This window comes from Hippopotamus amphibius, chromosome 8 (assembly GCF_030028045.1).
Source record: "Hippopotamus amphibius kiboko isolate mHipAmp2 chromosome 8, mHipAmp2.hap2, whole genome shotgun sequence".
In the NCBI taxonomy this organism is placed as follows: domain Eukaryota; kingdom Metazoa; phylum Chordata; class Mammalia; order Artiodactyla; family Hippopotamidae; genus Hippopotamus; species Hippopotamus amphibius.
The window spans coordinates 53716750-53743191 of NC_080193.1; the positions used below are offsets into that span (position 1 = coordinate 53716750).

The 26442-nt window shown below is 34.6% G+C and overlaps 1 protein-coding gene across 12 annotated transcripts in view; it reads left to right on the forward strand.

The window, feature by feature from the left end:
* R3HDM1 (R3H domain containing 1) overlaps positions 1-26442 on the forward strand; it is a 178428-nt gene that overhangs the window by 108246 nt on the left and 43740 nt on the right. For 5 of the 12 annotated variants that reach the window (XM_057745227.1, XM_057745229.1, XM_057745232.1 and 2 more), the window contains 5 exons: positions 822-1076; positions 3039-3190; positions 6671-6772; positions 9010-9288; positions 16000-16123. In XM_057745227.1, coding sequence (XP_057601210.1) covers positions 822-1076; positions 3039-3190; positions 6671-6772; positions 9010-9288; positions 16000-16123 — 912 coding nt within the window. The remainder of the gene's footprint in view (positions 1-821; positions 1077-3038; positions 3191-6670; positions 6773-9009; positions 9289-15999; positions 16124-26442) is intronic. The other 7 variants (XM_057745238.1, XM_057745239.1, XM_057745228.1 and 4 more) reach the window with 6 other exon arrangements.

Genomic DNA, 26442 nt, shown 5'->3' on the forward strand with positions numbered 1-26442 from the left:
TACACCATTAAAATCTTTTCCTTTCTTTCATTGTCTCATTGTCTACCTTAAGCCATTATACTCCTTCAGTCTTTGTATAATAGAAAATTAAGTAGATTGGAGGCAGTTAAGTAGCTTGAAAGCAGTTAAAAGTAAATTATCAAGTTAGTTTATTAAGTACGTTGAGAAATAAATTTTAAGCTAATGCTAACATAAGTACTTTGAATATTGTTATGCTTTGTCCCTTGCTATGATAAAAAATTGAAAGTTGAATTTACGTTATAAGAAGATGCTATGATTATGAGCCGAAAATGAAAGTCTGTGATAAAAGTTAACAGTTGTTTCTCTTGATGGAGAATTTATCATTTTTGTTATTTCCTACACTACTCTTAATCATTCTGTGTTCTTATGGATAAGGGGTTTCTCATATAAGAGGTTTTGGGCATTTGGCTGTGCTTAAGTTCTTTGTCCTGGGGAATATTAAAATCTATACATTCCTAGGTGTTAATGTAAAAGGTAAAAATGTACATAACTTAGTCTGTTTGGGGATGGGATGTGGGTAATGAGTTTTTTTTGTGGCTGCCTGTGGCTGATGTTATTATAGACTTGCTTTAGTTGCATGCTTTCCTATGACTTCTCCGACAACTTATATGATGTTTTGCTTTTTTAAACTTGTTCTTGGTGGAGAGGGGAAACAGAATTGTACAGTCAATCAAAAATAGTTCATGCTTGTATGTAGTGACTGCATGTTATGCAATGTGAATTTTATTGTTACGTATTTAAAACCTACATTTTTATATGAGGTTTAAAAAAATCCCTCTTTTTCATTACTCCTCCCCTAGGTTCTGAGTCTTCTGGTAGTGTAGGGTCATCTACGGGCTCTCTCTCTCACATCCAGCAGCCTCTTCCAGGTACAGCTCTCAGCCAGTCTTCTCATGGCGCACCTGTCATCTATCCAACTGTCAGCACTCATAGTTCTCTTTCCTTTGATGGTGGCCTAAATGGGCAAGTCGCATCTCCTAGCACTAGCTTCTTTTTGCTTCCCTTGGAAGCGGCAGGCATACCACCTGGCAGTATTCTGATCAACCCACAAACAGGTTGGTATCCAGAAAAAGGTTTATTTCAGTTGAGATATCAGGAGTTACCTGAAAATTAAAGAATACGCATTAAAATGTATGATCTATATATGTGTTGTCAGCTTTTTATTTTTCATGTGTGATTAGCATTTTCACTAGAAATTTAATAAAAACACTTTATACTAGAGAATGTTAAAAGACATCTATATGAGAAAGTATTTTTCTCCTTGTGACATCCATGACATCATCTTTTAGGTCAAATAAGATACAATTCATTTCCTAGAAATGTGACAGCCACCTTTGAAAGAGCTTTATTTGGTAGAACAGTTTTATCCTGCAGAAAAATGCATTTCATGAGGAAGGAGAACATTAACAGCTCTTACTTGCTTATGCATTGCAATGGAAAGAACGTATGAGTGATCGCTCTTCTGAATATGCTGATTATTTTCTACTGAGGAAAAGCTGAAGAATAGCTTATTATTAGTGAAAGCAGAATAGTCATTTTGAATTAATATTGACAACATGTATTCTTTGTAATTAAATAGTATTTTGTATTTATTGAGTGTTTACCATGCATGATGTACTGTGATATGTGCCTTAAATACATCAGACTGTCCTTAAGTTAGTTTTAAACTTGCTTTCACTCAACTCTTCAATACTATTTTTTTTCAAAATTATTTAACAATCAAAAAATACGCAGCATGACTTGCTTTTAGTTATCTATAACCATCACATAAATTATCAGGAATTCAACTGATGAAAAAAATTTGACTTCGGAGAACTTTTCCCACTTGATAGTAGTGGAACAGTGTATTCTGCTCTCCCAAATATTATTTTATTATATGTTGCAAGTTTATTTTAAAAGAAGAGAGGATGTTTTGAAGGCAATTCAAAACACTATTATTCAGTCAAATTTCTCTTATTTTATTTTGTGTTTTTCTCATCCTGAAAGGGTATCATAGTCAATGATCTCTTTATTTCACAGTCCTTTCATTTTTCTTTCTTTTTTAAAATCATTCAGTGTATAGTAAGGGAAAATACTAGTCTCTGAATCTGTCTATATGTGCATTGAAAAAAAAATGTCTGGAAGAAGATATCCAAGTTAAAGTATCCAAATTGTTAAGATTTGGGTAAGATTATGGGGAATGTATTTACTTTTTGATCTGTATTTGTTGGTTATTTTCCCACTAAGAATATTACTTTGTATAATAATAAAGTTATTTAGAATGTATGTGTTGAGAGTTACTTAAAATATTCCTCCAGTAATTGGTAACCAATAAGAATAAGCCTCAAAATCAATACGAAAGTTCTCTTTCATTTTATTTCTTACCTGTGAGTAAAGTTTACTGGAATTGAAAGGAAATTATTTTAGAAAATTATTTAGAATTTTTAAATTATTTTCTACTTCTAACAAGTTAGAAGTTATAAAATAAGGGCACGTCCATCCAGTCTACAATTTGAAATGCAAAGTTATCAACCAAATGGTAATTTTCACCAGGTTTTAACCTTAGTAGTTAAATATATGCAATATGACCTATAAATTAGATATTTCTCGCCATTTAATAGGCTAATCAATAAATTTCCAATATTCCAAAGTCAAGTTTTTTTTTCTTGAAACTGAAATGTTACAAACAATCCTGTAACTCAATCCCTTGAGCAAGGTGTGTTTCAGAATTGAGTTTTTCAGAAAATACTGTGTATTATAAAATAACTTAAGTGGGTTCTGGAGCAGCATCCCCATAGTAAAACACTACAGCAAAATTTTTGAGCATTTAGTCTAAGTGGGAAATATAAAGACTTTTAATAGCCTCATGTAAGGTCAGACTTTGCTTTCCAAGCTAAGAAAACCTTTTGGTTTTTAGAAACCTGAGGCTTTTGGTATTGTGAATAAGTATTGAAGATGTGTTGTAAGTTGTTTGTAGAATGACCTATATTCAGTCTCCATTGTAAATGTTTTTTTTTATTCCTTTTTAAAATTTTCAGGTCAACCCTTCATAAACCCAGATGGGAGTCCAGTTGTGTATAATCCTCCTATGACTCAACAACCAGTTAGAACCCAAGTGCCTGGACCTCCACAGCCACCTCTGCCACCCCCACCACCTCAGCAACAAGCAGCTAATCACATTTTCTCACAGGTGCAAATATCCACAATTACATAATGCTAAGTTCACCTGCCTTTGCATATTGGGACTAAATTTACTAATTATAATTGAGATAGCCCAAGTAAGTGTCTCTTAGAACTTTAATATTTTCTGCCAGTGATGTCCCACTCACTACTCATAGGAAGAGGGGTTAACTTCAAAGGCTTTTCTGCTAATAAATACAGAATATATACTGGAAAGAAGGGAAGTTTTTTTCTTGTGAGCCTGTGTGGTGAGTATTTTATCCCTGTTTCACAACAGCAAGAAATGGACAAGAGGAATAAAAACAAAACTAAGATTGTTCATTATCCCAGTGAACAAAGTGAGTTGTTTTAAGATTCAACAAATCAAGTACTTGGAAGAAACTGAGTTGAGTTGCTGCAAGGTACTCTCCATCCCACCTGCCCTCTGAAAGATAAAGACAAAAACATTGATTAAGAATTCTCAAAAGCACTCAATAATATCTTGAATTTGTATAAATGTTTAGAGTTTACGCATACATTTTCATATTCAAACTTTTCCCCTAGAGATGTGTTGCTCATTCTTGCTGAACTTGATTATACCAGAGTAAACTCTTACTTTCATTCTATCATTTAAAGGTTGTGTAGCATATCAAAGACAGTTTGTGCAGTTAATTCCACCTCTTTTTCCCTGGAAGGTGATCTAAATATTCCACTAGTGAGAACATGTAGTGTGGAGTAATGTTTTGTGAAAGAAGTATAGTGATAAACTTGAACTGGAGACATTTCATTAGTTTCGTTCACAAGTTATATAATTTTGTTGCAGGGGTGAAAATTTTATGAGCAGTTTAATAAAAACTATTTCTAAAGACTCCCGTACCCACTTCCCAACCCCACTTGATTACATACACTCAGGTACATATTAAACTACATAAAAATCCCTCCCTGGGCTTCTCTTCCTTGGTTTTACTCAACTTGGTCTTGAAGTGTTTTCCTTTCATTTGCTATCGTGTAGTCATCTTTGCAGTGCTATGTATTTCACTGGGAACTGTATAGGGCTGATTTTCATTTGATTTAATTCGGTGGAAATAATGTTAGTCTGGCACCTTCAAAAAATCCTAAGGGTTTATATATGGTTATATATTTCAGATTATCATCTCTTAGAAATAGCTTTGTCTGATTTAGTTTTAAGAGACAGTCTTAAATGAAGATGCAGGCAGCTTAGTTTAGAAATGATGTCTTAATAGACTATAACTTGAAATATTGGGGTATGCATCAAACACCATGGCTGATTTTTCTGGCATTGCTTCAGGTGTTTCTGCTAATTCTTCATGAAATACCAGGACAGAGAGTTGATGAACAAATGATACTCAGTAATGATCTTTTGCACAATGAGGTAATTCATCCATGAAATTTCAAATAACCAAACACAATAGTGCTATGATTTCCAAAGCCTTCAAATGGACTGCATTCTTGAAACCAGTCACTTTAAGTGGGTGTTGTTTTGCAGTCAGTTGCAATTTAAGTAGGAAAAAGGAGGTACTAAGGCTTTTTCTTTTCTAAGTGGTGTCAGAATTTCACTTTGATCAGCCAGTCTTCTAGCACACATTTTTCTCATTACCACTTGACACTCTAGCAGACATTAATTCATACCTGTGGTGCTCATAGTACTGTTCTTTCTTTTATTCCCCACAGACTAAAGCTTTTGTTTCATCTGACACATACATCGTAGGTCAAGTTGTCTGGAAGAAAGTTGTGTCTTAAAGGTTGTCTGAATTAATAACACATCAAATAGCTTATACTTGATAGTTTAAAGCTACAGCACCTCATTTAGTGTGGTATGTGCTGTCATCCATTAGGAAGCTTGCTAATTTCTGAAAGTCAAGAGGTTAGTGAGAAACCAGTGGCTGCTCTATAGATCTTTCAACTTTTACTTTTTTGAGTATGTTAACTAGGTGTTTTTTTTGGTTGGTTTTTTTTTTTTTTTTTTTTTTTGGTGGTTTTTGTTTGTTTGTTTGCTTGTTTTGAATTCTAAACTAATCTAAGCCTTTCATTTTTTTAAGAAACTGTTGTGTTGATTTTGTGGTGGAAGGACAACTCATCATTATAAGTCTTAGTCATAAAACTTTCTCCTTATCTGGATTATTCCCTGAGTAATCTTATGTAATTAACTTTGCATTTCTAACGTATACTCTTCGGAAATATTGTCCAGAGGGAGTTTCATGTATACGCATTTTAACCAAAAGTATGAGTTTTCATTAGATAAAATGACTTGGGTCCCTCCAGTGCTTGCTTAAATAGCTGTAGACAGGTCACTTAATTTCCCTTAACCTGATTGCCACCTATGTGGTGGATTATAATAGTCATTAAACGAATATATATATATTAGTCCTATGTAATAAACTATATAAGTGTAAGGTTGGAAAACTAAATGCCATTATTAGCCTATAGATGGCCAGCTGTATTCCGTAAAATTTAGAAATAATTGAAACTTCCTTCATTTTTTAAAACACCTGTGTTTTGAGTGCCCTTGGCAAACATAAAACTTAAAATTTTTTTTCTCTGAAATGCAGGAGTATTTCATTAGTAAAAAAAATTTCAAATAACTACAGTGGACCCTTGAACAACATGGATTTTAACTGCAAGGGTCCACTTATACACCGATTTTTTTTCACTAAAAACATACTACAGTATACATGATCTGTGATTGGTTGAATCATGGGGTGAAATCTGCAGGTACAGGGCCGACCATAAGTTATACACAGATTTTTGACCATGCAGAGGGTCAACGCCTCTAACCCCTGAGTTGTTCAAAGGCCAAGTGTAGTTTCTCAGTTCATAATTTTCTCTCAATAAAAATTTTTAGTTGGAAGAAAACTGTGTTCATCTTCCTTATATAAAAGAGATCTGTTTGTGTGTGTGTGTGTGTACATGCGCTATATGTATGTGTGTGTTTTCTTTAGGCTATTCTCACTGGTACCCACAGTAAATTTTTCTTTAAAAATTGCTGAAATTTAGGCACTTTGGCCTCAAAAGAGTTACCTAATCATGTCTTATCAAATAGAGAGGATACTTGGCATAGGTATTATGTAAGTTATACTCTGATAATAAGAACGAGTGAAATTTTTCAGCTATTATTTAGTGTTATATAGCTAAGTAGAGCAGCCCCTTTATCAAACCAGGAAGTAAAGATAAATGGTTTTGCTTTCACTGACTTAACCCAGGGGTCTTGTTAGATAATAGGATTTGAAATGTCTAAATTACATGTTGCAGTGAATCTAATTAATATTTTTATGAAAAAATTATCTTTCTAATTATGTTTTAAATTTAAATGTGTGTTTTCAAACATTTTCTATGTAGAATTTCTTTGCTTAGTATTGTTTTTGTTGTTTCCTACAATGTTGACTTTGTAGTTTTAAGCTATTGCCAAAAAAAGTGTAACTTTCCATTTTATGCATTTCTTCTAACATTTTATTCTGACATTAACGTTGTTTGCCAACCTGTTATTCCTTAGCCTATTCGTCCTCTGCAGCCCTCTTCACAGCCTGTTCAGTACTCTACAGCCCCTTACCCATCCCCGCTCCTGCCAGTCTCACCCACCCAGCAATACTCCGTGGTACTATATCTCTATTCACCTCCTGTGTTGTTTCTGTGGGTGGATGTGTGATGAATCCTTGTGAATGTGATTAATGTGATGTGTTCTTTTGTGATTTTCTATAGTCAGGGATACATATATTTGGGAAAGTTATTTCTAACCTGTATTAGAAAAAAATTTATTCTCTTCCATAAAATATTTATGTTGGCTTATTACAGTGATTATATAAAGCCTAATCTTTTCTCCTTTTTCATATTGAAATAATTTTCAAGTCCTAAGATGTTTTAGCTGCTTTTCTTATTGAGGCCGGTACAGGTCTGTGCAGTCCTGGGGTGGCAGCTTTCATCTGGGTTTAGGCTTTCTGTTTTTCCCCCAGTGCCCCAGGTCCAGTAGACTTAGTATCAATCATTAGGGTGAATTGGAGCTTCCAGTTACGTAAGACATCCTCCTAAGCATATTGCCAAAGAAGATCTCTAGGTATTTAATCTGTAGAGTAATGATAGTACTTCATTTAATCCAAAGTATGCCCCAAGTTATACCTTTCAGTAAGAGCTCAGATACACCCACCATTGCCATGTGTTCTTTGTGTGACCTTCTATAGTTACTGAGTCTATGAGACCACAGTATAAAGTACCTACTGCATAGTGCCTAACATGAAATAGGTATTCAGTAAATGTTAATTTCCTTCCCTTAAAATGAATCTGCCTAACCACCTATATACTTTTCCCAGTGATACTATAACTTTTCAGAATATATGGCCATCACATTTTGAAATTGCTTCCAAGTTAAGTTATAAGCGATATCTTAAAATCACTCATCACTTTTTTAGAAATGTTTTGTTTTGTTGGGGGTGTTTTTATTTTGAGCTGGAGGCAATCTTATTTACCAGCCTTGGCTCTAAATAATTTTCAAAAATCACTTTCAGTCTGAAAAAATGAAATTTTGCCAGCATTGAGAAGGTTGACACCATTTTTAAAAATACTATAAAAACCTCAAAATTTTTTGAAAAATGACAGATCATTGGATTAAGAAAATAACTTTTTTACCAAAATGACTCTGATGGTGGTATATAGTTATGGTATCTCTTTTTAAAATATTTGGCCATATTACATTGTAATTACAGCTAGTAGATATTTTTAGGTGTATTTTTCTCTTCTGGACTGTTCATTGAATTCTATGAATAGTACTAGACTATGTCAGAACAACCATTTGGGAAGAGTAAAGCCATATATTTTCAGTCACTAAGTCAGGCTCCCTTTTTTTCAATGCCATTATCTCCATAGCCTTAATTTACTTTGCAAAAACCAGCAGGTTATAGAAATTGCAAACATGTCAACTTTGATCTGACAACTCAACTGCCACAATTTTTTAAGTAACTTTTTTTTTTTCTTTTTTTCAAATTTTTCCTCTTAACAAAATGTGATACACATTGTTGCCAGTCTGTGGCTCCTTGGGAGCAAGGAAGTGCCGTTTTAACCCCATTATCATAATTTCAGTAATATTATGTAGACTAGTTAGAGTTGGTCCTTATGCTATTGAGTCAGAGAAACATTTGGCAGATTGCATATAAATCGTAACCCTTTCTTGGCTGGGCACCATTGCCCAACTCTCTAAGTAGCAAAATCAGTAGGAAGCTGTCATTTGGATTGCATTTGTCTAACATCTGACTTACAGAGCTGACTGAAAAACAATAGGGAAGAATAGAATTTATGACCAAGTTATTTTTGAGAGATTAGAGTGTAGATCAGGGAGGGTAAATTTTATATGTTTTATTTCATTTCTCCTAGTATATTTAGTTGTTAGGTATGGGAGGGGATACAGAAATGCATAAAACCTGAATCTTGCCAATGATTTTTAGAGTCCATTCCTTGCTAGACTCCTGGTCTTTGAAGTCTTTTCAGAAAATGTTAATTGTATAATGTAAAAGTATGCCTTTAATCTTCATTTAAATTAGTGTCTTTTCATTTTTTTTATTGTGAAATGTTGTTATACCCTACTCTTTTCTGCATGCTATGCATTTCCATTAGCTATATTTTAAAAGTAATTTGCAATGATAGCATTGTAATAGTCCTGCCTTCCTGCCTTAGAGTTCTAATTTTCTTGAAGCTGTTCTTCTATTAAATCATGTCTGTTGTAGATACATGATTTCCATAATATATACTACTGAAACTCTTCTTAAAATATGTGAAGTATTTTTCTTTAATAAGTTTGTTCTATATGTGGAAAGCTTACTAATTTCTGACTTCTCCCTTTTTTAGCAGGACAACCTTGGGTCTCAGTTTAGCCACATGAGTCTTGCCCGCCAGCCATCTGCAGATGGTTCTGACCCTCATGCCGCCATGTTCCAGTCCACTGTTGTTCTTCAGTCCCCACAGCAGTCTGGTTATATCGTGACAGCAGCCCCACCGCCGCCACCACCTCCTCCTCCCCTACCACCTGGGCAGCCAGTCCCTACTGCTGGCTATTCTGCCTCTGGTCATCCTGTCAGCCAGCCTGTGCTCCAGCAGCAGGGATATATTCAGCAGCCCTCTCCACAGGTACATTGCTTTTTCATCTTTTCTCTCCTATGGAAGCCTCTCATTTAAGATCAGTTTTAACTTTAGAGAGCTTAGTTTTAATTTCACATGGATAGAATTTATGAGAATGTGTAAACAAAGCTTGTCATCATCTTTCCTTTTGGAGGTTTTCAAGTGCATGCTAGACAACCATGACAGGTAGACACTTCAGTTGGAGGGTTAAACTGTGTCATCTTTGAGTTTCCTTCTGACTCTGAGAGGTTTGTTTTGTTCTAATTAGCTTAAGAGAACACAGTAAAGTAAATGCACTATAAAAATAAAATGATCCATTTTAAGAAGAAATAGACCTCTCTGGGGAGAATGGACATCTTACCACCATTGAATTGTCCAATGCAATAACATGTTATCTCTCTCCATTTATTTAGATCTTCCTTAATTTTTGTAGATCTTCCTTAATTTTTGGTCAACAGTATTTCGTAGTTTTCATTACACAAGTGTTACACATATTTTTTAAAGTATATCCCTAAATATTAAATGTTTTAAAGTGATATTCTAAAGGAGATTATTTTTAAATTTTATTTTCTATTAATTGCTAATATATAGAAATAAAATTGTTTTTTATATTTGATCTTTTATCCTGTGGACTTTCTAAATTTGATTATTCTACATATATTATGCTTTCCAATCTATACGCCTTTGTTTCTTTTTTGTTTTTAATATAGCAAAGTTTTTTTTTAATTAATTGTTTATTTTTTTGACTGCATCAGGTGTTCGTTGCTGCACACAGACTTTCTCTAGTTGTAACTAGTGGGGGCTACTCTTTGTTGCATTGTGCTGGCTTTCTCACTGTGGTGGCTTTCCTTATTGCGGAGCACGGGCTCTAGGCATGTGGGCTTCAGTAGTTGCAGCATGCAGGCTCATAGTTGTGGCACATGGGCTTAGTTGCTCCACAGCATGTGGGATCTTCCTGGACCAGGGATCGAACCCATGTCCCCTGCATTAGCAGATGGATACTTAGCCACTGTGCCAGGAAAGTCCACCTTTGTTTCTTTTTCTTGCCCTATTGCATTAGCTAGGAGCGCTAATGTTGAATACTTTTAACACAACAGAGGGAAGTAAAAATCTCTAGAATCCATGTATTAACTTAAATATAAGTTTTGAACGTACATATGCTTTCCTTGTTTCCAGTTTTAGGGGTAAGCATTCAGTCTTTCATTATTGACTGTGATACTAACTGTGGAGTTTTTGGACATTTTCTTATATTCCTAGTTTGCTGAGAGTCTTTACCATGAATGGATATTAATCTTGTAAAAAAAAAATTTCTGCATCTGTTGAGGTGATCATGTGGGGTTTTCCCCCGTACTCTATTAATACAGTAAATTACTGACTTTTGAATGTTAAACTAACCTTTTGTTTCTGGAACATACTTCACAATATATAGTGAGATAGATTAGATAGATAGATAGATAGATAGATAGATAGATAGATAGATAGATAGATAGATAGATAGATATCATGATATAGTTATCTTTTTTTATATATTACTGGGTTCAATTTGCCAATATTTTCTTATGGAGTTTTATGTATGTTCATGAAGGATATTGGTCTGTAGTTTGCTAGTAAGGTCTTTTTCAGGTTGTCGTATCCAAGGTGTGATACTGACCTGAAAATTAGTTGTTCCCTCCTTTACTTTCTAAAGCAGTTTATGTAGAATTGGTGTTATTTCTTCTTGAATGTTTGCTAGAATTCAGTAATGAATCCATCTGGACCTGGATTTCTTTTGCAGGGAAGATTTTTAAATTATAAATTCTTATTCCTTAGTAAATATAGGGCTATTCCAATTTCCTTTTTCACTTTGGATCAGATTTGGTCGTATGTATTAATTGCATTTCTGTTGTCAAACTTTTTGGCATAAAGTTGCTCACATATAATACCCCTTATTACACTTTTAGTGTCTTTAGGATCTAAAGATATTGGTAATTTCAGTCTTCTTTTTTCTTTTTTCTTTGTTAATTTAACTAGAGATTTATCAATTCTATTGGTGATGATTTTTAAAAAAACCAACTTAGGGTTTCATTAATTTTTTTAATTCATTTTCTAATATAAAGTTTTTAATGCAACAGATTCCCTCTAAATAATTTTAGTGGCAGTATACAAATTTGGATATGTTGTGTTTTTATCACTTAGTTCAAAATGTGTGTGGCTTTTTTGACCCATGATTTACTTTAGAAGTAATTAATTTCCAAAAATTGGAGGTTTTCTGTTAATAGATACCTTATGGTTGTTGATTTCTAGTTTAGTCGCATGTTGTCAGTAAACCCAAGATTTCAGTGTTTTGGAAACTATTGTCTTATTTCACATCCCAGCATGTCGTCTCTTGGGGAATGATTTGTGTGTATTTGAAAAGAATTTGTATTCTATCATTTCAGTGTTTTGTGGTTTTGTTTTGTTTTGTTTTTAGATCAAGTTCACATAACATAAACTTAACCAGTTTAAAGTGAACAATTCAGTGACAGTACATTCACAGTGTTTGCAACTATCACCTATGTCTAGTTCCAAAATATTTTTATCACCCCGAAAGATAACTTCATAACCCATCTTCTTCAGCCCCCAGACCCTGGCAACCACCAATCTTCATTCTCTATGGATTTACCATTCTAGATACTTCATACTTCATATTAATGGAAGAATCCAATATGTTATATTCTGTATCTGGTTTCTTTAACTTAATGTGATGTTTCAGGGTTAATCTGTGTTGTAGCACGTATGAGTATTTCATTCCTTTTTATAGCTAAATAATGTGCCATTTTATATATATACCACAGTTTATTCATCTTCAACCATTATTGGATTTGGAATATTTCCACCTTTTGCCTATTGTGAATAGTCCTCTATGATTATGTAGGTGCATGGATTTGTTCGAGTATCTGTTTTCATTTCTTTGTGTATATACCCAGGAGTAAAATTGCTGAGAGATATGATACTTCTGTGTTTAACTTTTTGAGGACTGTCAAGCTGTTTTCTATGATATCTGAACCATTTTATGTTCATACCTGCAATGTATAAATGTTCTAGTTTCTCCACATCCTTGACGAAATTTGTTATTTACCATTATTATTATTATTATTATTATTATTATTGTTATTGCCGTCCTTTGGCTGTGAAGTGGGTATCTCATGGTTTTGATTTGCATTTCCCTAATGATTAGTGATGTTGATCATCTTTTCATGTGCCTGTTGGCCATTGTATATCTTCTTAGGAGAAATGTCTAAGTCCTTTGCCTATCTTTAGATTAGATTATCTTTTATTTGTTGAGCTATAAGAATTCCTTATATATTCTGGATTCTAGACCCTTACCACATGTGTGTTTTGCAAATATGTTCACCCAATCTGTAGGTTGTCTTTCCAGTTTCTTGTATGTAATGTCTTTAATGTATAAAAGGTTTTTTTAATTTGGTGAAGTTCACTTTATCCATCTTTTCATGTTGTTGCTTATGCTTTTGCTGTCATATCTAAGAATCCATGTCCAAACCCAAGGTCATAAAAATTTGTCCCTGTTTTCCACTAAGAGTTTTATGATTTTAACTCCTATTTTTAGGTCATTTATCTATTCTGAGTTAATTTTTGTATATGGTATGAGGTAAGGGTCCAACTTCATTTTTTTTTTTTAAATATTTATTCGTTTATTTTTTGGCTGCCTTGGGTCTTAGCTGCGGCACACAGGGTCTTAGTTGTGGTGTGCGGGATCCTTCGATGCAGTGTGTGGGCTCTTCATTGCGGCATTCAGGCTTCTCTCTAGTTGTGACATGTGGGCTCTGTAGTTGTGGCATGTGGGCTCTCTAGTTGTGGCTTTTGTGCTCAGAAGTTGTGGTGGTTGGGCTTAGTTGTCCTGTGGCATGTGGGATCTTAGTTCCCCAACCAGGAATCGAACCCGCATCCTTGCATTGAAAGGTAGATTCTTAACCACCGGACGACCAAGGAAGTCCCCCAGCTTCATTCTTTTGCATGAGTTTATCTATTTATTACAGCATCATTTGTTGAAGATACTGTTCTTTTCCCACTGAATAATCTTGGTAACCTTGTCAAATGTCAATTGACCATAAACATAAGAGTTTATTTCTCAACCTGTACTTTTACACTATTTTACATATGCTATTTCTATCTTTATGCCAGTACTACACTGTCTTATTACTGTACCTTTCTAGTAATTTTTAAAATCAGGAAGTGTGAATTCTCCAACTTTGTTCTTCTTTCTCAAGATTGTTTTGGCTAATTGGGTTCCTTCTAGTTCCATGTGAACTTGAAGATTGGCTTTTCCATTTCTGAAAAAGAAGCCATTGGAATTTTGATAGGGATTGCATCGAATCTATAGATTGTTCTGGGTAGTATTGCCATTTTAATATTAAATGTTCCAATCTTAATGAACATGAGATGTCTTTCCACTTCCTTAGGTCATCTTTAATTTCTCTCATATTCTATTTTTGCATTTAGTATACTCTAAATATCAATTGAGTATATGTGTTTGTTAGAGACATTTAGATCTTCTACATCCTTATGTAATTTTTGTCTAGTTCTACCTATAAATGATAGTGGTTTTGTCTGTTTCTCCCTAAATTCTGTCAGTTTTTTATAGTATTTGAACCTTATATTAAGTAATTTATATTTATCATATCTTCCTGGTGTATTGACTCATGTTATTATGAAATATTTTTCTCTGTCTCTAGTGGTATTTCTAGTCTTGAAACCTGTTTTATCTGACTTTAATATAGTGGCTTCTGCCTTCTTTTGAATAGCACTTTCCATTCTCTTATTTGCAACCTTTAAAGTATGTCATTCACAAATAGTATATAGTTGGTGTTTGCTGATTTATTCAGTCTGATTGGAGTGTTTAGTCCTTTTATCTTTAATATATCAATTGACAGAGTTAGATGTAGTTATGCCACATTGCTATTTGATTTCCATTTGTCCTATCTATATCCTGTCTGCTTGCTTTCTTGCCTTTTATATTATTTGAATTCCTTCAGGGTTCTATTTTACTTCTATTATTGCCTTTTTGTCTGCCCTTTGAATCTTGTGCTCATGTGGTTTCCTTAGGGACTATGATAGGTATCTTTAGTTTATCACAGTCTACTTTGGAGTTCATATAAAAATGCAAGAAAAATATATTAGTCATGTTAACAGTATAACTCCATCTACCTTCTCTCCACTGTTAGTGCTATTGTTGTCATATATATTGCATGTATATACATTATAAACAAAAATACAGTGTTATGCTTTTTGCCTTAGTCGTATCTTTTTTTTTTAATTAGGAGAAAAGGAAGAAGGTATTCTTTATGCACATCACACATACTGAAAAGTATAATAACGGATTAGATCTGAAATCAGGACTATCTGTTGCTTGCTGATACCTCCAGGAAAAATTAAGGGATCACGTGTATTATATGTGTTATAATGTTTCAAAACAGATCCCGATCTGTATTATATATATATAATGTTTCAAAAACAGAATAATATTACAGAAAATTTAGGGGACTCTTGGCTTACAACTGATCCAGGAATTCTGTGTCTGGGTAGGGCACTCTATAAAATCTCCACAGGTCTCTATTTTAGGGGTAACCCAATCAGAAGAGTAGCACCTAAGACAGCCCATGAGCCTAATAAAGTTAGGTTACCACATACTTCCATATCACTGTATTAATTGTTTATTCTTCACCCCAAACCAAATCAGATTACTTCTAGAAAAATTCACAGCTGATACAAATAGTTCTGGATGAAAAACTAAATCAAGCTAGTCTTTTTGGCATTTTTTTCCAGCTTTATTAAAGTATCATTGACAAATAAAATTTGTATTGGTGGGAAGCTCCTACAGAGCACAGGGAGATCAGCTTGATGCTTTGTGAAGACCTAAAGGGGTGGGATAGGGAGGTTGGGAAGGAGGCTCAAGAGGGAGGGGATATGGGAATATATGCATATATGTGGCTGATTCACTTTGTTGTACAGCAGAAACTGACACAATACTGTAAAGCAGTTATACTCCAGTAAAGATAAAAAAAAATTGGCGTTTTAATTTGCATTAGAAATATGAGAAAAATTAAAGAATGGAACCCGTGCAAGTGTGCATTCGTGTAAGAATGGATAAACTGGCTTGTGTATGTAGTGATTGCTGTTCAGCAGTTAAATTGAATGAGCTAGCAATACATGCTTCAACCAAAGTTAGTCTCAAAAACAATGTTAATTGCAAAATAAGTTGCATGAAGTTATATAGAGTACCATAAATGTACATTTTTAAAATTCTCAGCAATTTTATGTATGGATAACAGATTACGCACACACTAGAAGTTTCAAAAATTTATGGGAATGATATATACCAACTACAGGATAATGGTTTTTCTATGGAATGTAGAACAAAGGAATGTAGGAGTGAGCCTTTAGTTATTTCAATACTATGTCGTTTTGTAAAAGAGAGAAAAATCTGAAACAAATATGGCCAAAAAAATTAAATCTGCTAAATCTAATCAGTGGGCAAATTGGTAGGTGTGTTTTGTTGTGTATACTGTAAGTTTGAAATTTTTTTAAAACATTTTTTCAGGTAAATTTAAAGCTAACAAAATCAGTTTTCAGATGATTAGTATTGAGGAGAGTTATTACTCATTACAGTCTGATGTTCCTGGCAGGGGAAAAAAATTTTCTGTTGCAAGTAACTTTTTTTTTTTCCCTCAACGTTTCTCCTAGATGCCAGCCTGTTACTGTGCTCCAGGCCACTACCACACCAGTCAACCTCAGTATCGCCCAGTCCCTTCTGTCCATTACAATTCACACCTGAACCAACCACTGCCACAGCCTGCACAGCAGACAGGTGAGTCATATTTTGTTAGCTTAGGAATTTTCTTAGCTTTGGGGATTGCTTGTTTCTTCATCCTGCTTTATTTCAGTCTTACTGTTAAGATACTGCCACACTCAGTCTGTCAAGGGGCTCAGATAGGTGCATACATATGAATATGCAAACCAATGAGATGAAAAAAGTGGGCAGATCTTAGCACCCATCAGAGAATACCACACTGTCAGGTTTCTGTGCTAAAGAGTTATGAGCCATAATGAGAAGAATGTACCAGGTGAGCAGCTTCCCAGTACTTGCCACTATGGTAGCTGCAGCCCCCTCTGCAGCCTGGTAGTCCACCTGTGATAAACAGCAAAAGACGGGCAAGGCAAGTTAAGGTGTCTGCTGAACAGTTAACCGAAAACAGGGACCAAAATGACCTAACTTTGGTTGAGAACTCGAGCCTCGTGAAGATATTTTGCTGTCTTAGTCTCCATAGGAGTGCCTTAAAAGGAACAATGTTCTTACATATCTGTTTTGTTTTTCAGTTTTTCTGGTTGTACAGTGAAAGGTATTTTTAAACCAAATGTAGTCCAGTCCTAAGCATATAAAAACTGAAAAGAATGTTTTTCTTTTGCCCCTTTCAAATTTTCTTTAAGCATTCAGTGAAAACAACTATGATCTCAGTATAAAAGCTATCTGGCTAATTTTACTGAACTCATTTGTCTCTGTGTTTCCCACCTAGATGTGTTCTTCTGCCCCAGGTGTTTAATAAGATATTCATTTTAGCCTTTCATAACCCTAGGTTTTGAAGGAGAATTTTTATTGGTTTCTTTGAAGCCTTTTTAGCTGTTTGTCACTGAAGGTGCTCAGACTATGTCAGTGTGACTAGCTGAGGCCACATAACCTTCCACCTCTACTTACGCAGTTTCTTGCTCTTGATAATGTGTGACACTCTTGAGGGGTCCCACAATTTCAGGAGAAAGACATCTGCACTTGGCAGTCTGATGAGAAGTGTTCTTTCCTCTCCTCACTTGTGCAGTCTTCACTCATCATTGTGACTCATCAGCTTCCTTTACCAGATATGACTCTTACTTATCACCGCAGCAGGGGAACTTGCAGGTCCTCAATCTGTTGCTCTCAGGAGTTGTCTTGTACTTAAAGTGGAGGTTTTTCCCCTTTTCATGTTACTGGCCTTGATTGTATATGTGACAGATGTTCTTCCAAAGAATGTTGAGTACATACAGTGGTCATTTTGGCCAACTTACTATTTGTCCTTTGTCCCAAATATGACTCGCTTTAGTTTCAGGTTTTCCTGAAATTTAGTAACAACATTCCACTTCAAATAATGTAAACTAGTATATGCTTTAATTTTGAAAGGCATCAGAAGCTGTCCATTATACCTAGGCACATTGGGCATGACACTGTTCAACAACTTTAAATACATTGTTGTTTTATTCTAATAGAAATTATTTTCCTGGGCCTCCGTGACTGACTTTTCATGTCATAATTGTCATGATTTTTTTCTTCCAAAATTACAGTACAGATTACAGCTAATGTTGTGATAATAAAAAAAGAAATTTGCCTTAACTTTCCCCATTCAAATACCTTGAGTGTGACTAATTAACTTATTAGTTCATTAGTATACCCTAATAATGAGACAAGCAAAGAAGCTTTATTGTGAATTTGTATGAGCTCCTTAGTTTTGTTCTTTTTCATGGCTAAATTTTTATTCCTCTCCATTGTCAGACTGTCTACAAAATTAAAACTTTTAATCACAGGTTGGACCAGTGTGCTCATGCAAATGCCTCTCTTCAAAAAAGTTCCCATTTAATGAAAAACAACTGTAAATGCCATGCCTCCTAATTCAGGGCCAAAATATCTGCATGGCAGGTGGCTTGTGTTTATCATCAGTGATGTTTCAATTGTGGGGTTTTTCCTAATGCTGGTTATGGTGAGAAGGAAGGAAACAATAAGTCAAGATTGCATCTGGACAGTACAGGCACAGAAAAGTGCATGTATCTGAGTGGCCTTTGACATTGTGTTTGACTTTTTAGAGTCAGTCATAATATAACACTTTATACTAGAGTTGGTTCCTACAGTTATTTTATGTAGTATGCTCTCAAACTTAAGTTTCATGTCATTCAGTTTGAAGAATAAAAGAGAAATAAATCCTCAGAGCATCCTTATATGAAAAGGAAAGAAATGTTGTTATGCTAGTAAGTAAAAGAGACAATTTCCCTTTAAAGAAAAGTTCAGTCATGCCAGTGCCACGTATTGTGTTGGTAATTATAATGAACGTTTTTATAGAATTAGTAGGAGTTTGATGATTATATAATCTAAAGACTTTTTTTTGTTGTTAGCCAGTGGTTATTTTTGTATATCAAAGCTTACAGAAAAAAATGTGCATTTATGTTTGTGTGTCTCCTAACAGAAAAGTAAAAATGCACTGGGAAGTGAACACACAGCTTTTTTTTTCTGGTTTTCTTTACAGATTTATAGCAATTTCTTCTCAGTTATTTACATTTTTATATGTAAGCATCATACTTTCTGGATTTCATTTTTTAATTTTTTTCCTTTTGATATTTCTCTACATTCTGCCATCCTCATCTGATTAACAGAAATAATTTGTTACATCCCTTACATTTCTTTTTCTTGTCAAATAACATTTAAACAAGAAGCATATTGCTTTCTTTTATTACATAGAAGGGTGAAACTAATTATTCAACCAAATAATGAAAGCATTGATAGACTTGGAACAATTTTTTTTCACTGAGGCACAAAAAAAATAATTTTTAAGTGTTTGTATATGAATGTGAAGAAATTTTGTCCTAAATTAACAAACCCAATTGAACCAAATATTCTTAGATCAGGTCGGGTATGGGCAATAGAAATACAGGATTTTTTGTTATTTTCCCTTTTGGGGGCAGGAAGGAGATTGGGGAAATATCTCAAGGATAAAATGCCTTTGGTCTTCCATCCGAGTGTGTACCAGAGGACTGCAGTAGTTATTGATCTCCTTGACAATAAACCCATCTATTATGGGAACTGAATCGAAATCAGTACCAACATTACTGCTGGGGAAGGAATGTACAGATCTTTTGTTATGAATTGAAACTACTGTGGTCATTAAAACAAGGTTGAGTCAACCCTTGTCAACAGAAGCAGGAGAAATTCTGGCTCTTTATTCTGGCCTTTTGGACAATGTATTGTATAACGTGAAAGAAAACAAAATAGGAGTCAAATCCTGACAGCCCTTATTTGTATTTAACTGGTATTAGATGTATCACTTAAAGCCTCCAGGTTTCAATTTACACACTTGCAAAGTAAGGGAGTTTTCTGTATCATCTGCTGAAGCCTCTGTGTACTCTAAGATTCCGTAATTCTGTGTGTCTGTCTTATGTGAGTCATTTCTACTTCAGAAAGGTGGAATATTGGAGAATTGGTTTGCAGTAGCTTAGGGACCTACTGTCAAAACTGAAGCCATACAAGCAAAGATTTCAAAAGATCTGGTTACTTGCCAGCCGCAGTGATAAGGATTTGTTTTCTTAACCCTTTATCATAAAAGTTACAGCTTGAATAAAGTATACTACATATAAGGAGCTTGGTATACCAGAAAGAAACTTCCTGCAGGTAGTAATTATAGCAAAGATTTTAGGTTTATGAGGCCTGGCTGTTTTCTATGTAGCTGCTTTCATTCTTATGACTTTTGAAAAGTTTGCAGCTTCACCATATATGTTTAATATTTTGTAATAATTGGCCTTGTTCCTGAGCTGTTGGATTCGGGGCCGTAGCACTGTCTGAGAGGTTTACATTTCTCACAGTGAACCGGTCTCTTTTTCAGCTGCTTCCTGGCTTCTTTTTACTCAGGTTTCCACTGCCTTTTTTTTTTTTTTCCTCTCTCTCTCTTCTTTTTTTTTTTTCTTTTTAATGCTGTATTAAAGTATTAACATTTGCTTATATTTTCCATTAATTGTAACGCCTTTTAATCATGCATCATACTCAGAAATAGGGATTCGAATTTGTGACAACCTTGCCTTAATATAATTTACCTTTTAAAAATTCATGAAAGCTATCACTTTAATTTCTTTTCCAAAGCAGATTTGAATGGCAGATTAATTTTGATTGGAACTTTCCTTAAAAGTTTAATGTCTTAAGCATGCCAGACTCATTAGCGAAAGTCAAATCTCTCTCTTTCCCTATTGCTAAATGACTTTTTGGGAATATTATTATGCATGCCATTAAATGGACCTAAGACTTGTAAACGCATTTGAAGCTATTTGAAGGGATATAATTTAATTTTTTTCTAGACTGTGATATTGTATGCATGTGGGAAACAAAATGACTCCATAAAACTAAATATCATTTTAGTTTTGCAGCCTTTGTTAAATTCAAGGATTATCAATGCACTGTACCTTTAATCTTAGTTTTCCAAGCAGCAGACTACATTAGGGGCCTGATGAACCACATCCATAGGAGGAACGTTTTAGGTTAAACAGTCTGTAAGATGCACAGAATACTGGCAGCATTACAGGGCACAAATTTAGAAGTAACCAGAGTATAAAAGGCAAGGACCCTATTGGATAAGCAGAGGAAGGGTGATGTTGATAAGGGATTTAGTTATGTCAAGTAGGGATTCTGTCTACACAGTCAATTCCTTTACTGACAACTTTTGACTCAAGTAGTAGGAATTTTGTATTTATGTTGCTAGGTGGTAGCCCTGGCGAGCCTTGTTTTTTCACTGATTCTGTAAGCATTTCTTAGTATCACGTGACCAGCACAGACTGAAACATTGTATATTACCTACAAATCCACCTATTTCCCTTTTCCCTTCTCCCTTAACCGGCTGCCACTGGAGCCAAATGTATCTGGTAAGTACTCATAGATTTCCTTGAGTTGTATACCCTCTTCCATAGGACTGTCATTTAAATAGCTGTGAGCTGTAACCTCTATGTGGCTGTTTTTATCAGCTTTGTTTTTTATGTTTGTGTTTATGTTTACTTCCGGCACAGAAGCAGGAGAGCAGAGGGTGAGAGGGAAGAATAGCAAAGGTGTGCTGGCAACTGTGTGTTCTTCCAAATTCACCTCTCAGACCAACCTTAATGAACTTGCCTGCTCACTAAAACAGTGTGCCACAGACATAAGACAAACCAGATTACAAACTTGAGATTTTGGTGATTTGGAAACAGTTCTCAGAAATTGTCTTGTGGATACCTAGTTACAGTTAAATTTAGAGTTGGCAAAATGGCTCATCCAAAAAAGAAAAAAATCTACCCTGACAGTGCTTCTGCTGTACAAATTCAGTCTTAAAAAAATTTAATAATACTGTTAAATGAAATAATCTTATACTCATGGCTATTATGACTAAGCACTTCTTCAGTTTCTTTTATTATCTGATTATGTCTAATCTGTATTGTTAAGAATGCTTTCCATTAACACAAATGCTAGTTCAGATCACCTGTGTAAAATAAAACTAGCCTGTTAAAGCCTGTGTACTACTTTTCTGCTGAGCACTGTGTTTCCTTCTTGCTCTCTTCTCTGTTGAAGTGAAAGATAGTTAAAAATAGAATATTCTTTGGAGCCCTCTGGGGAAGTGCCTGAGCCATCAATTTATATTGTCCTAGTTCTCTCAGCTTGCAGAATTGATTGTGGTTTCCTCTGAAAGTGCTGGAAGAAATGGGATAATATTGCAACAGTGCAATCCTTTAACAAAGGAAAATGTCAGTGTTAAATAACACCTATATTGAAATCTGGATGTTTATTCTGTTGTTTGGTATCACTTATATAGGCGTTGCTTGCTCTATAAAATAGATGCTTTCCTACAATATGCAAATTTCTGTAAAAGATATCCTATCCTGTTTTTCTCTTATACCCAGGTTAAATCCAGATATATCACAGGAAGGTTTTGTTTGTTTGTTTGTGTTTTTTTTTTTTTAATTATGATATACTGAAACACCCTTTATGAAAGAAAGGATAATTTAGGTGGTAGCCAAGTTGGGGGTGTATTGAGTGCCAGAATACTGGAAATACTCTTCTTGTAGCATTTTTAAAGCATAGTGGTACTTTTCATTCTCCAGTAAAGTAGATTTACTTTACCCCTCCTAATCTTCAACCTTCTCCCTCTTTTCCAGATCATTGGATTTTTTTCTCATACTTGGCAGTCTTCAAACTATACTTTTGAAACTATCAGAGCTATGTCCCTCCCTTCCTTTGGTCTGAATACTTAGATTATGAACCTGAAGCACAGTGCCACTTCTCTAATAAGTGCCACTCTGTAACAGATGTGGCTCTGCAGCCTGAATGTTTAAACACAGGTTTAAAGCAGTTTTGAACAGTTCTTTAAGATGTAAATTTTATTAAGCAAGTGTGCATAAAGTGAGGCATGTCTGTAATTACATGGTCCTTTATTTTATGTTGCTAATAAACTATTAATGTTTTTGTCTTGAATAAACAGCAGTAAGGTTCTTATCTTTAATTAGATTTGTAGAATGTTGTGCATTTCTTCTCTTTTTTTGTGTTTTCCGAGTGAATATTTCTAGTTTTGCTTGTGATTATAGTAACTGTAAGCCAACATAGATCCCATGGTCTTATGTCATTCAAAAAAAGTCCAATAATCTTTTTGCAGCATTTAATATCATGTTCTTTAGGGAGCATACTCTAAAATTATATACTTTGTAGCTAGTTACTGGGCTGTTGTTTGTTGTAAGTATTGGAATGAATAATCAAACACCTCATCATGACCTCTGGAAAAACAGTTCAGGTACCTGTCCTAGTGCTCCTTCCTGGGGTACCAGCCATACAATGTATCAAATGTTAAAGGGTGCTTTTTTTCTTTTCTTTTCTTTTCTTTTCTTTTTTTTTTTTAAGTTAGAAAGATTCCTCAGGCCTGACAGCTTCAGCTTCGTGTTCAGTGTGGTTCAGACCTCATGGGTTTTCCCGCCTTGAATGTAAAAATGAATGTAAAGGCTTATTCAGTATGTAGAAAAGAGCCATTGCTTCACAAGAACTTGAAGTCTTCGCCTCTGTTACAGGACATGCCCCCTTATACACGGTGTCCAGGTTAAAGCTGGCATTGCCCTACTGGGTAAAACTCACTTCTTGGCAAAACAACTCAACTTTGTGGAGAGGAGAGTCAAGTTTATGAAAATTCTGCTGGAGAAATCCTCCATATACTCATCTGGAATATGGCAGTAGAGTGTACATTTTGAGCAAAGGCAGCCTTTGAGGCAAAATAGCAAAGCTAAAACAGAAAGAGAAACATTGGAGATTGATATGGAAATGCTCAGGCTGATTGAGAGACACCAGGGGACATGGAACCTGAAATATGTCACCATTTGAGCCTCTTCTTCCCCTTCCCAGTTGTTTTATATACATGTGAAATCTTACTATAATAAGGCAAAGAAGTGTAATCTTGAAATACAGAGGTTATGACCCATGCATCTTGGGAGTAGTGGGCAAGACAAGTGAAGGAGAGTCCCTCCCATGGAGAGGACATTACGGGCTAATTGAATAAACTCTGTGGCATCTGGTCTTGTTTTCAGCCCGGAAGTTTGTACGGCTACAATGTGGACTAACTGCTCAACAGCCTTTCACTCTGATTCCTGTTTTCGATAACAACACTTAATACTCACAATCTTCAAATGAAAAAAAAAAAAGTTTTCTGGTTGATTAGCTGTTTACAATAATTCTTTGCTTTCCTATAATTAAATTTCTCTTGAGATTTAGGTATGTTAAACTACAGTAAAAGTCTTCATTAACCAAAATTCTCAGAAAATAGGAGATCAGGTGTTTAGTATTCTGCTTATTTGAGCAGTATTGCTGTAATGCTCTTTCTACTTCAGCATTTGTCCCTGAGAAAAGTAAAGTTTCGAATCAGATTGCTATGTGCAAGTCCTGACTACCAACTACTTAATAGCTGATAACCTTGGACAAAGTGAACCTCTCTGTGCTTTTGTTTTTTCATCTGAAAAATGGAGATTGTAAGATTCCATAAGATTGGGAGCACTAAAAGAGTTAGCATATGAAAGTGCTTGGAACAGTGCCTAAAACCTAATAAATGTCATGTAAATGTTAGCTACTATTATTGCCTGGTGATACCATCTAAAAAAATGATAATTATGTAATATTCTAAATGAAAATGCATAGGGATTTGGGCTAAAGTTGTGTTTGGGCTGAATTCCAGAACGAAAACCAGAAGCTGACATAATTTGCTCTAAAATACTTAGTCTTTTTGTCTTGTTAGCTTGTTGACACATGCCTTCTTCCTAAAAGGCAGTAGAGAGTTCAGATCAGTTGAGTTTTTTTCTCATCCTTTGATTGTTAACTTAAGGTCTAAATATGTTCTAAGAAAATTTACTTAAATTCTTCCTTCCCATAGCTTTGTAAAATCCCTGTTGATTAGCTATGGAAACAGATTTTGAAACAGAATGTGTCATACGGTCCATTTCTGTAAATAATGTGAGTAAGTATGTTTGTTGCTATCTGTGCAAAGAAAATAAGCCTGGCCATATACACAACATGTAAATGGTGATTATCTACAAGTGATCATTATACAAAAAAGGTTTTTTCCACCCTGGCTTTTCCCCTTTTTCATATTTTCCAAATTTTCTTCCATGAAAACTTACTTTATAATCAAGTAAAGCTTTTTCAAAGGTGTTTTTAATGTCCCTTTTTTCCCCAGCAATGTTCAAATTAAATTAAACCTTCATTTCAAGCTTTGCATATTAGATATAAACTAAAACAGTTCTATTCTTCCTCATCAGGTAAACACTGAGGTTAGTTACATGAAATCTGATTTGGCTGCTATTCATTTTTTAAGGAGAGGCTTAATAAGATCCATGATTCCAGACTGAGGTGATTTGTATTCATGGGATTAAGTTTTATTTTAATGAAAAGGCAAATATGTTTAACCTTATTATATAAACATGTTACCTTAAAACGTAAGTACTGTTTTTGCTATCAAAAGCCATTCACTAAATGTGGAAAGTGAGAAACTGGCTATTCATTCTCAGTCAGCCTGCTCAGCACATAGTGAGCTCCTGGTTTTGTGTAGAAGCATGTATTATTTTGAATCCATTCTGTTAAGAATATGTTTTCCTCACTGTCTATTTAGTAAGTATAAATATTAAGTGCCCACTTTTCTGGCTTATTTGCTTCATGGCCGATATGAATATTTTGGGTTTTTTTTTTTCCTTAATGGGTGAGTAGGGTGTTAAAAGTTTCTAATCCCACCCTTAAAAAGCACACCATTTCGGCGTTTTTGGTTTTTGGTTTTTTTTTAAAGGTGTAAACAAACCATGAGCAAACAGTTAACAGGAACAATTTTATATTACCTGTCGAGTTTTAAGAAATATGGAATAAGGCAATGAACAAAATTAGAAGGTTAATAAAAGACCTTCTTGGGAAGATATTTTCTTTTAAAGTGCTTGGCATTCTTATTTTTAATAGCTTCACTGTTGTTTAAAAACATTTTCCCAGTTTATTTATGCTACTTCTAAATGAAGTACTAATATTAGTTATTTTTCTACTTCCACAATCTTTAATATCTGGAACTTCTTAGTAGTTCTCACTGCTCTTCTACTTGTAAAATCTTTGGTTCTCCACCAATATTCTACCTTCATCTTGCACTTTTCACTCCTTATGCCATATCTAGCCACTCCTGACTAGTCCCTGTTCCTCAAATATGTTACTCACTTTTTACTTTTTCCAGACTTTTTCTTTAAGTCCAGACTCAAATGTAATTACCTTTGTGAATATCAGCCAGGATTAATTTCTCTTAATTTCATAATGCCCTATTTCTTCTGCTCTTCTGATATGGTGTCATGGGTAAGAATGCCAAATTTCAAAGATAGGGACTATGTTTTACTCACCTTCTATCACCCTCCAGGCACATCTTGAGCTCACAGCATCCTTACACTACCCTCTGTAACAAATGAGGTGCTAGAATCAAATGTTTTAGATTTTATGTTACACTGCACATTTTCAAAATGTGATGTTTATGTGGAGAGAGAGATATATATATATCCATTAGTAGGCATGGATATTAGTGGAGATAAGTTTGCATTAAAGAATCTAAAATACCATTGGAAATTTATTGGTGCAAATTCCATGATGTAGTGTCCAAGTGATGCTACTTTAGACCACTGTGTCATGGAATCTATAGCTATTTATTGAAGCTTTGTGTCAGATTTTTTTTTTTTTTTTCATAAGAGGGAATTACAGGCAGGAGGCAAACAAAGTGAATCTCCAAATACTAGCAAATTTAGATAAATAAAGGAAATCAGAACCACATTTGCATGTAAATTGGCTTTTTTTCCCCCAAGTTTTCTTTCGAGGCAACCTATAACTTTGAATATATT